The sequence below is a fragment of the Petaurus breviceps genome, unplaced genomic scaffold (assembly GCF_028583685.1).
Source record: "Petaurus breviceps papuanus isolate PSGF00001 unplaced genomic scaffold, PetGlider_PUasm1.0 90750, whole genome shotgun sequence".
Lineage (NCBI taxonomy): Eukaryota > Metazoa > Chordata > Mammalia > Diprotodontia > Petauridae > Petaurus > Petaurus breviceps.
In genome coordinates this window covers 11,468,410-11,480,768 of record NW_027187335.1, presented here as the reverse complement: position 1 = coordinate 11,480,768, position 12,359 = coordinate 11,468,410, and the positions used below count along the sequence as shown (strand labels likewise).

Here is a 12,359-nt window from a genome sequence, read left to right as displayed (position 1 = left end):
AAGGAACAGAATTATGGAATTTCAGAGTTGGAAGGGACTTGAGATGCCTTGTCTGCCTTTATACATTGCACAAAACCCTCAAGAGGTGTCGAACTCACAGGCAGCCTGCAATCTGAAGTGAGGCATAAACCAGATTAAAACATAATTAGGAAATATTGAACAAAATAAATAAAAATATCACACAACACAGATAATGCTAATTTGTAGTTTTCTAAGTCAACATGCCACCACTGGGGTCTGTTTCTGTTTGAGTCTGATATCACGGCTCTAAACAACCCTCCCTAAATAGTTATCTTGCCCCTACCTTAACACCTTCAGCAATAGTGAGCTTACAAACTTATAAGGCTGTCCATTTTGTAGCTGGATAGCTTCAATTATTAAAAAAGTACAGCAAGTCAAAATCAGTTTTCCTGTCTCTAACTTCCACTTATTATCTCTAGCAAAAATAATAATTATAATAATAGGGATGACAATAAAAATCACTAATATTTATATAGTACCTATTATATATCAGGTACTGTTCTAAGTGTGCTTTACAAATATTATCTCATTTGATCCTCACATCAACCCTGGAAGGGAGGTCTTACTGTTATCTCCATTATATAGACCAGGAAACTGAGGCAGACAAAGGTTAAGTGAATTGAACAGGGTCACTTGGCCAGTTAGTGTCTGAGGCTGGATTTGAACTCTGGTCTTCCTGACTCCAGGTTCCTGGACAGATCCACTGTACCACCCAGCTGCCCTACAGTATGTTCTATCTTACAGGGGAAAACGTAATCCCTCTTCCACATGTGAAGACAGTTGTCACATAATGCCAGAGTCTTGTCTTTAGCAGACTAAGCAATCCCAGCTCCTTTCACGTTTCATGTGAATGGTTTCAGGTCTCCTTACCTTTCCTAGCTGCCTCTCTCCTGTCATTAGAGTCCCCTCCTCGGAGCATAGTGCTCAGATGAGAATGTGCTAATACAGGATAACACTGCATACTGCTTCACAAGCGCTATGCCATTTTTTTGCAGGTGCTCTGTCTCCCTCCTTAGATTTCTAGCCATACAAAGACAAGATGATTTTTTCCTCTCTTGGTGTTCCTGGATGATCTTTTCTCTTGGTTCCTCTCTGGTAAGCCTTTTGAAGGCAAATAACTTCTTTCATTTTTATGCTCTAAATTTCCCATCACACCTTACAAAGGGCCAGGTACCAAATGGCTCAGTAGATGTCTGCTGACAAAAATGTATTTACCTTTTTCTGATTTGGTTTGTTTCAAGTCTGGCTGGTCCGTGGAAGGGCATAGTCCAGATTCCTGAGAAGCAGGCCTATTGGAGGTCTGACTACTATGTTGTTCCAAGACAGCCTCTAAGACGGCCATTTCCTGTTGGAGTTTTTTCAGGTTGTCTTGCATGGTGTCCCTTTGCTACAACAAAGAAATGATCCTGTGTCAGAAGATTATGTTTCTCTCAAAGTGGAAAAATGCCGGTGTTAAAGTTAATTACAAGGACATATTTCATGAAGAGAACACAAATTGCCCAGTATTGAATGACTAAATCTGATCAAACACCTATAATCTAACCAGATTCACATAAGGTATGCCCATGAAATTGTTCTAAGTAGAAATGGGGAGGGAAACTGCAAAATCAATGACCTGTCATAAGGTGGTTATTTTGGTTTAAAGTTCATGGGAAAAGAAAAAAACAACAACAAAAAACCTTGAGAAATTTAATACTTCTAAGATATTCAATTAACTTGATTTTATACTTTATAAAGATTTTGTTTTTGTTCAACATATATTTTAAAGATATAGGAAAGATTAATTTTGTTCTGTTAGCACAGAGAAGATTTAGGTTAGGCAATAAAAAAGTTGCCAATTATCAAGGCAATTAAACACTTTAAAAAGGCTCCTTAGAGGTCCTTAATCTTGCTAGGAGACTGAAATTGACTTAGAGAATTTGCTTCTAGCTCTAGTATTCCCTGACTTTGGCTTCAGTCAGAAGGAATAAGGAGCTAATGCTAATGAGGTGCTCAGAAGATCACTGCAGAAAAGGATGAAAGAAATATTAATAGGCTAGTGGGTTCCTATAGAAAGACTACAAAAAAAAAAAAATATATATATATATATATATATATATATAAATGGGAAAGAACAGTCATTGTTCTGAATATAAGGACATTCACCTAATGAGGCCACAGGTGCGGCCTCTTAAGACTGGAAAGAATACTGGGTTTGAACCTCACTTCCAATGTTTACTACCTGTGAGACCAGGGATGATTAACTTAATTTCTCTTGAGTCTCAGTTTCCTCAACTGTAAAATGGAGATAATACCTATAGGGCTCTCCCCCGCAACTGCTATGAATTTCAAATAAGATAACATGTAAAACATTCTGCAAACCTTAACCGGCTCTATAAATATCACCTATCATTATTATATTTATGTTTTTTTCTCAGTTTACAAGTCCACTCATGACTTTATTTTAAGAAAGGGCCAACTGAGACATGGGTTTTGGAAGGCAAAGGGTTAAGAGGTCATTCCTAGACTCAAACTGAAGTAAGGACCTTCCAAAATAGACATTTCTTCAAGTGCATCAGGAACTTCAATAACTGGCTGCAAAAATCTGGGAAGAAGAATTGTTTCTCTTATGTCTTACTTCTTGTAATTCTTGAAAATATCTTTGCCTTTCCCTAAAAACAGGCCATGTACCTCCTCCTGCCACATTGAATTCAGAGCTTTAGCAGGAGGTTTTTTATGAGTGGAAAATGTATTCTGAGCTTGACAAAGGTTTCTAATGCCACACTGAGATTGCACTGCTGCCAAGGACTTTTGTAGCAACAGCACTGCCACCATGTGGAGCTTGCTTGTCCTTACATCCATGATCAGAAAATGGGCAAGGTTTTTCCTCAGTAACCCCTGCTATGCTACAATAAAAAGGCTTCTGATTAATGCTTCCAGAATTCTATTCTGGTTGCTATATCGCATGATTACCATGTCCTGCTTCTATGTAGCTAACAAGCAGCTTAGGAAGGCAGAAGAAATAGCAAGAGAAAGATGACTATAATTGTACTCTGAGGGGTGAGGGTACAGGGATCCTTCCATTTTTACTAATTAAATGTTCAAAGTACTGCTTTCTGCCTGGACAGCAAGTAGGCATCCTGTTGGGGTTTGGCCAGTCATGTGATAGAGATCTCAGATCTGTGATGCTGGGATGTAGTTAAGGCCCTAGTTAACCAGGGAATAGCTTAGATATGCCATTGATTTCCATTGCTGCCAGACATCTTCCTTATAAACGCATCTGGCTATATTATTTCTCTGCTCATTGGCTCTTTACTGACTACCAGGAAGATTCAAATTTCCCTGCCTGGCATTCAAGACCCTCTCCAATCTAGTGCCTCTTCTTCATCTATCTTTTTTTTTTTTTTTTTGCTTTTTGGAGGGGGGGAAGGCAGGGCAATTGGGGTTGTGACTTGCCCAAGGTCACATGGCTAGTAAGTGTGAAGTGTCTGAGGCCAGATGAACTCAGGTCCTCCTGACTCCAGGGCCAGTGCTCTATTCACTGCACCACCTAGCCACCCCCCTACTTTGTCTATCTTAATTCAATACTACTCTCATCTGACTCTGTTTAGATGGTTAGATAGATAAAGCATTCATTAAACATTTATTATGTGCCCATCACAATTTTAAGTGCTGAGAATACAAATGAACAAGACAGTCCCTGCCCCAAGGAGCTGACATTACCATGGAGGTGAGACAACATATAAAGAGGGGTTGGAAAGCAGGAGGGAAGGGATGTGCAAGCAACACTGTCTAGACATGGCTAGGAAGTAAGGTAAAGGTCTGGCTCTGGACACCTTGCAAGCCCTGAGTGGTTCCAGGAACAGAATACAAGTTTCTAGCAAGAAGGAGGTTGGGCTGAAGTCTGGAGTGGGGATGGCATGATCTAGGGATTCTTAGAAATGTTTCAATCAAAACAGACAAGTTGCCATCTCCATATGTGTCCTATACATTCCTGCCTCAGTGCCTTTATTTATGTTGTTTCTTGTGCTGAAAATGCCTATCTTCCTACTTCCAATTAATGAATTAAATTGTACTATGGTTATTTATAACTACAAATGGTCCATAATAAGTTATAAGCACTAAAAAGGCAAGGACCATGACATTTAAATTCTATATCATCCCCAACATCTACCCTACTCCATAAGTAGTAGGTACACAATAAAAGTTTTGGCGAATTGTCTTCTCTACAATCCTATTTAACCTCTTAGTCTATTTGTGCTAAAACACATTATGCTAATCTGTAATCTCTGATATCAGGTTTTAGGGACAAATGTTTACTGTAACACTTTAAAAAAAATCAAACAAGCCCCAAAATTAAAAAACAAAAACATCTCTTAAATTAATACCTATACATTTCCAAGAATAAGACCAGGAATATAATCTCCAACAACAGAAACTGGAGCAAATAATGGGGTGAGGATACTTATTCAGGGTGACAAATAGCATGTAAGTATGACAGGATCAGAAATTAGCCCCTTCGAGTTTCCAATTTCAGAATATAAGAAATACAATATTCTTCTGTGATGGTGAAAGCATCCTTTTCCAAGATCCCCAGATCCAGAAAGAATCATGAATCAGAGAGAAAGGAAAGGCCCCACAGGTCTCTTCATCTGTCTAGTCACCATGGCAATCCTGCATAAATGGGGAGAATGCTTTGTACCTGATCTCAGCTCAGGTACAAAATAGGCAGAAGCCATACAAACGTCCTCTGTAGTCCAATAGGCCCTAGGCTTCGGGAAACTTCCTTTCCACAGAAAATGAACAGAAGACTTTTTTTTTTCTATTCTCTCTCTTTTTTTTCAGGGGTGGGAGATCATGGATATGGACCATTATATATTCTCAGATGTGGTTGATGTGTTGGTTAGTTTTGCTGAATTGTTTTTTCTATATTCTTTTGTTATAAGGAATGGCTTGCGGGATAGGAGAGGAAAGATGAACATATTTTGGGAAGTGAAGGTAATAGGAGAACAGATAACAATTAAAAATTTGAAAAAAAAAATAAACTGAGGGTGATAAGACCTCTCTCACAGTCCTTGCAGCAGAGTAAGGATTTGGGAAGATAAAATCGAGCCAAATATTCCACTACTTCAAATACCAGTGATTTCATTGGGGTGGCTATGCCTCCCATCATAATGGAAACTAGCATAATAGGTTTTCTTCCTACATTTAAGCTTGGCATCAAAGACATTAAGTTCTATAACTCCTCCCAGCATGACTTGGGATAACACTGGAACAAAGAGAGGGAACCACTTTTCCAGGATCAAAATAATGAACAAATTCAACAGTAGATTCTAAGAATCATAACGAGCATACCTTGAACTTCAAGTGTCCCACATTAATCCTAAAGCTTTATTTGTTTCTGGACTAGAAGAGACTCACTGAATGCTTAATAATACAGTACACTATTGCTACTGTACTTAGGCCTATCAAGGAAAGAATTCTAGGGCTGAAAAAACAGCGAGGAAAGATAGTACTCTCTCCTTAATCCCTGCTCGGTCTCGCAATGCAAAGAATTATGAAAGGAAAAGAACTAGTTCCCATTTGATTTTTGCTTCTTATTTACCGCAGGCAACCAGGGGCTTAGGGTGTGAAGAAAAAAAATCTCAAAAGAGATGTAGGAGGTGGGAGGAATGAGTCTTCTTTTAGGAATGGGGGAACAAATGCCGTAGGTAATTCATTTAGTGAATCTGGTCTCATCAATGATAAAATGTACCACACCCAGGGTGTTTTCTTTGAGAGGCAGAAAGTCACAGTGAAAGACTGCTGTGCTCAGTGTCAGGAAGGTGAAGGTTTGAATCCGACCTCCCTGGTGACTAGCGGTGTGACTGTGAAGTCTTTAAATAAACTCTCTGACCCTTAGTTTTCTTATTTATAAAAGGGCAATAATAATAATGTTTATCATACCCAATCTCACAGAATTGTTGTCATGATCAAATGAGTTCAGGTACATAAAGTATATTGCAAACTTTACAGAACACTTATAAAAAAGGTTAGTTATAATTATTATTCTCCAGCAGGCTACTCTACTTCAAAATTTGGGAGCATTCATCCCTTTTAAATGATAAGAGAGATTCTTCAATACTACCTATGCCAAATATTTTCAGGACAGATCACTGGTTATTTGAAAAAAACAAAAAACAAAAAAATAAACCAACAACTGCAAATGCCTACAAAACAAGAGAAAAACACAGGTCCTGACAGAAAGGTCAGTGAATATTTTAAAAATTGAAAGGTAAGATGCTTACAAACAGGAAGAAAACCACACAGGTTCCAGTTTCGTATGGTGAGCTAATCGATGCCTTTATATATGTGTTTGAACAAAGGAGAGAATAAGTAAAACTTTCCAGTGCTTCCCAGGCTATGCCTCAGCCTTGGGGAGAAGGGGTGGGCTCGAGCACCATCTCCGGTGGGGAACCTTCCCTGATTCCTCCCCTTCTCCCCCCCTCCCCAAAGAGTTATCTCTGTCCTCATATTTCCTTGGAGCCTGATCGGGGTCTCTATTCTTTGATGTTATCACATTTTATTTCGGAGTTCTATTTAAGTGGGAACCATTTTCTATCTGTCCCAGCAGGAGATAAGCTCCTTAAAGGTCATGATAGTGTGCTTTTTGTCTCTATGACCTGAACAACTTCTTGGTTATTTCTTTGTGTCATCTGGCAGAATGCCTCCCACATATTAGATGCTTAACAAATGTCTGTTAAATCAATCTGTGACAGAATACCACACAATCCACTACAAAGGACAATGACAACAATTAATGCTTAATGAATGAACAAAGTGTCTGCTATGGCACTAGCAGGTTCTATGGGAGGGGGGGAACCCCAAAACCTCTTCCATACTTTAGAACAGAAATTTTTAATCGTGTGTGTGTGGGGGAGGGAGGTGTGGTCCCTTTGTCAGTCTGGTATAGCTTAGGGAGTCCTCAGATTTTTTAAGTGCATAAAATCAAATACGTAGAATTACAATGGAAACAAAATATATCAAAATACAGTTATCAAAACATTTTTAAAGAAACAAGTTCATAGACCTCAGGGTTAATAACCCCTGTTTTAAAAGATGGTTTACATAAGCTGCTCTGGCTAGGAAAAAATCATCTCACAGTAGCCAAACCTCTGATGATATGTTTCACAGTCTCAGGTAGGGCTAGACATTGAAAGACAGACATATGGTCTGTCATCAGGCTTGTATGTGAAGTCTTTCAAACCCAACTGTACCAGACTGAGTTTATACTTCTGGCATAAACTTTGAGAACCCAAGATTATACAAAAATGAGATATTAGGGTAGAAGAGTATTAAAGGGCTATTTTTTTTGGGTTTCTGGACCTGAAATTTAATCCAACTTATTGTGGCAGCCCTCAGGTTTCTCAAGTAAAGTATAAACAATATGTACATGTGAAATGTGTGACATATATTATATAGGTGAATGATAAAGATACATCTGTGTACGCGCGCGCACATACACGCACGCACACCCCCCCGCCCCCCATAGATACACATATCAGTTTTCATACCTGAGTGGTTAAAATATCACTCTGAAAGGATAGCTGTGAAATGTCTCCAGGATGGCTTGTTTCACTGTCATACCCAGATGCAGATTCACCTTAAATGATTTTTTTGAAAAAAGCAAATAGATGTAAATTATAAAATGAGGTAACACAGTAAAACACAATGATTTTTAAGTTTCCCAATTTTTTTTGGGGGGGGAGAAATAAATATTATTATGGAATTTTAATTTTGTACAAGGAAACCAGTTAGAATTACATTTAAAACTAAATATTAAAAAAGGTGGTTGCCTTTACTAAACAGTTATTTCTTTCCACTGAGCCCCATTTTCTTTTGAGAACCTAAGGCAGGCACCTAAAAGATCCTTTTAGAAAAATAAATCACAATCTCAAGAAATTCTACTACATCTCATTCAGAGATCCATCCTTTTTAACTCCATTCGTTCATTCATTCAAAATTTCGGTCAGAAGGAAAATTGCCTTAGGAGAAAACAGGCTGAAAGTTTAAAGTGGAGACATAAATTTTCATCTCTCTTTAAACACACTTATTCAAAGTCATGGAAAACAAACATTTAGGTCAGTGGAATAAACTAGACTTCAGCAAACACAAAAGCCTGGGGCCAATACCTAAATTTGAATCCACACCCTGGTCCTTGCGGTGATAGTCTTCATCTAGGTCAGTTTCCCTTTCTCCCTCCTCTTGGGGAACCTTGAGCACCTCACTGCCATTCTGGATTTCTTGGGTCCTGGGCTGACTTCTCCCTTGTTTGGAAGAACCGAACACCAAGGCAGAATCCTTGCCATTTGCTTTTCCAGTTAAGTCTTCTATTGAATTAGAGTGTGAAGAAAATAAGCTACCAGAACATTCAGAATCTTGGCTGGAATTATCATCCTGGGATGCTTCCCTAGATGATATTGGAAGACTGTTAGCACTCATACCATTTCTGTTTAGGAAGGCTGGATTCTCTTCTGTCTTGTCTGCTGAAAGGTCTATGGCAATAGTTTTATTTTGGGTGGGTTGAGAGGGTGTACTTGCTGCTTTGCCAAATATTAATTCTTGAAAGCTTGGAAGTTCTACCTCTTCACTGGACACATCCTCTTCTTCTGAGGACTCCAGTTTCCGGGCCTGTCTTTGGGATTTCCAAGTCAAACTAGGATTTCTATGGGCTAGGGGACTATGGCTTTTTCTAGACTGTCTTACCTGAAAATTTGGACCAATTTTTCCAAAAATAGCAGATTGCTCTTTGATGTCACTTTCAGTAAAGCTAGTATTTTCTTTTATTTCGCCATCACTGTACAACAAGTCGGGAGTCTCAGACCAAACCTGAGAAGAATGTGTACTCTCTTTAGTTTGTTTTAAACATGGAGATGAATCTGTACTGATGGCCTGGGCTAATTTTCTATTTCCTCTCTCCCCTTTTCCTTTAGGCTCTTTGCAATTATCCTGAGGAAAGCTTTGTTGACAGGCTTGGGGATGCACAAGCTTTAATTTGGGTGGTGTATTTAATTCAGATTCTTTGTTTTCACCTTTTTCTGCCTGACTGCCTTCTCCACTAGAGCCTATGCTGATAAATCTATTTAAGTCAGTTGCTTTAGAAATATATTCTCTGCTATTACTCTGGCTTACTGGACTTAAGCTGCTTTGGGCTAAGCTTTCATTTCCCATCGCTGTTTCAGGGCATGTGGTCGGTTCATTGAGCCTTTCCTCCAGGAGGTTTTTTGTATATATAGTTTCACTAGAAGATGACCTTGCTGGAGAAACTGACTGTTTTTGATCAAGCACTTGTGAATTGCCCTGGTTGTTTCCAGCCATGTGGTCACAGTCATTGCCACCATGTAATAGAGCTATGCGACAAAGCCTGGAGACTCCTGTGGTGCTACATTTGGCATAATCACCTGGCTTCCTCTCCTCTGTATGACAAGCAGAAGCTAAGCTCATGACTGCAGACTTCGGTCCAACGGACTTGTGTGATTCTCTGTTCCCCTGCTTTTCTTTTTCCTGGCCCCTACAATCTGTGATGTTACCTAGTCTCTGCTGACTTCCATTCCCAGGGACAGCACAGGGTTTCATACATTCCTGCCTTGGGCTGGAACACAGAGCAAATGACTGGCGCTTTGAACGTTTGAAGGTATTTTGTAAATACTGGGTGTCTAGTTCACTATCCTCCATTTCTGAGGTTGTCTTGGAGGCATTTTTAACTTCTAGTCTCATCAGGTTCCCCAGATCTTCTTCGCCACTTTCAGTGTTTTTGGATGAACAACCATCTAAGAGTTCCTTGGGGGTTTCCATTACTTCATTCATTCCTCTTCTGTGAGGACTGGGTCCTGCTTTTGAATTTTGGGGATTATCAGCTGGAAACAATGAAGTACTGTCCTGAGTGTCCCAATCAGTATCAGGAACCTCCAAAGCCTCCAGGCTTCCTTGGGCTCTTTCACCTTGCAACCCCTCCCTTCCACTTAACGCCAGATCTTTGTCTTGGTTTTTGCTGCTTGGGATTGCTTCCAGGCTCCTTTTGTCTCCTTCTTCTGTGAAACTACAACTAGCTAACACTTGATCCTTATCAGTAGTTAGACTGTCAGCACAGGCAGGCACATTTCCTATTTTTAGTTCTGGGAAAACTTCACTGACACAATTTTCTTCTGCTTGGTCATCTGGCTTAAGGGCCTTCTTGACTCCAACTGCAATTTCTTCTGACAGCAGCTGAAGCCTTCTGCTGCGTCTGATTTGCTTCTGTTCAGAATTATTTCCTTTCCTTATCTCTTCACTGCTGGGATAGCTATCGATCTGTAGTTCAGTCTCATTAGAAGAGCTTGGGTTTCTATCAGCTACAAGCTCAAGAGCACAGATGATTCGGGCTGAAGGCTTCTTCCTCAGTCTGTCTTTTTTTGTCATTTTGGCATCTCTGCCATTTAATTCAGGTTCCCTGTGGTTTGTGCTGCCAGCTGCAGGCTCTGTTCCAGGTCTGAAAGTAGATTCTTTCTCCGCAGAGAACAGTTCTGATGTCTGAGCATCTTTCACTTCCCCTATGTGACCATCTAGTGCTTTCTGTTCAGGATGACTGTCGGTCATGTTCATCACTTGCTCATTTTGCTTCTTTTCAAGAATTTGGTCAACAGCATGATTTTTCCTTTCTGGGGTTTTGTGAACAACTAGAACGTCTGTCTTCCTGATGAAATCCTCAGGCTGCAGGTCAGATATGGTCTTTCTTTTACACTTTGACTTGATTTCTTGGGGAGGCTTTGGAGGAATTAAAGAATCAGGAGCAACAGCTTCAGCAGACGAGTTTTTTTCAGTTATACGATTCAAATTGGGGTGACTTGATCTTCTCCAATAGGTTTTTCCAAATATTTTATCTTTGATATTATTGTTTTCTGCTGGCCTGGGACAGCTTCTTTCAGGCACGTGTAGCCAGGGATCATCAGTGGTGTCAGCTACTAGGTCAGTCTTCTCAGAAAAGCTAGAATTTCCATCTGTGGTATCGGGATGCCCATCTTCTAAGGCGCTAGGCATCTCTGCATTCTGCTCATGGCTCTTACCACAGGAGTTATCAGAGGCTAAAATGTCATTACTTCCGGATAACCACTCATTAACTTTCTGAATACTGCTTTTCAGTTTGGTTCCAGACAGGCAGTTCTGAGGATTCCCTCTGGGGCTCTCAGCGTGCTGTGACTTCTCCTCTAGCTCTTTCCTCTCACATACATGATGGGCATTCTGTTCATGCTGCTCATGGGAACCTGGGGTCTTCCCAGCGCTACATATTTCCTTACTTTCACCCAGACTGCTCTGTTGGTTCCTTGCTGAGCCAGGTTGTTTGCTTTTATTACAGAGTTCAACCTTTTCTACATTTATTCTGTCTATGCTGGGCAATAAACTGGTGGTTTCAGGAAGTAATGAGCTGACAGTAGTGTCTGTGCCACACAACTCCATGTTCAAGTTTGAGGAAGAAACACCTGGATACTCCTCTGGATGTCCCTCAGTAGCATTCTCCTCGATGACATGTGCATCTCTGGTGTTAGGTTGATGCTGTTGCAGGCTCTTTATGGTCCCCTCAGGTAACTCATACTCAGCTGAAAAAATACAAAAATAACAAAGCACTTATAGGCTTGTGCTTCACTTAAAATATATTTTAATAGAACTATAAAAACTATGTAAGTGGCTATCTTCATGGAAAATGACTTAGAAAGATTAATAAGTATAATGGAATTGTCTACAATATGTATAATTAAGTTTGTTTATGTATTTATTTGTTCTCTATTTATTAAGATTCTCCTTCCTTTCATTTAAAAATTGTTAAAATTTAATCCCCGAATTTCCTTATTCCTAAACTGTACTGCTCCCCTGGCCACAGCCTCTAAAAGCTTACTAAAACTTAAGTGGTTAAGCCCCATCCACCCGAGGTTATGCTCCATCTACTGAACCATGCTCCACACATTAAAAAAAACTCAGAACAAAAGAGAAATGACAAATACCACAATATAAAATGAATGGCAACAGTATATTAATAAACATGATAGTAAGAGCAGTAATTTTCATAGAAACAAAATTATAGGTAGGAGATATGTTCTTGGGCTGCCAAAACTCTGATTATAAGAGTTTAACACAGACCCACCTGTAAGGGTTATGGGATTTAAAGATCTTCCATGCCCCGTTGGACTTGCTGATGTAGCAGGAAGGGGCGGAGCAAGAGGAAGCGGAAGCCAAGCTAGCGTTCCTTCGGTGGCTGGAGGTGGTGGTGACGGCGGCAGCAGCAGAGGCAGTGGCAGCGCGAAGCCCTTTTTGAGTTAGAACTGCTAAGGACTTTCTGCTAAGGACTC

The 12,359-nt window shown here is 39.9% G+C and overlaps 1 protein-coding gene across 9 annotated transcripts in view; it reads right to left on the bottom strand.

The window, feature by feature from the left end:
- Nucleotides 1-12,359, bottom strand: part of BRCA1 (BRCA1 DNA repair associated) — a 107,293-nt gene that overhangs the window by 55,524 nt on the left and 39,410 nt on the right. For 8 of the 9 annotated variants that reach the window (XM_069067580.1, XM_069067576.1, XM_069067575.1 and 5 more), the window contains 3 exons: nucleotides 8,172-11,612; nucleotides 7,554-7,642; nucleotides 1,237-1,408 (listed from right to left, as the gene is read on the bottom strand). In XM_069067580.1, coding sequence (XP_068923681.1) covers nucleotides 1,237-1,408; nucleotides 7,554-7,642; nucleotides 8,172-11,612 — 3,702 coding nt within the window. The remainder of the gene's footprint in view (nucleotides 1-1,236; nucleotides 1,409-7,553; nucleotides 7,643-8,171; nucleotides 11,613-12,359) is intronic. The other variant, XM_069067583.1, reaches the window with a different exon arrangement.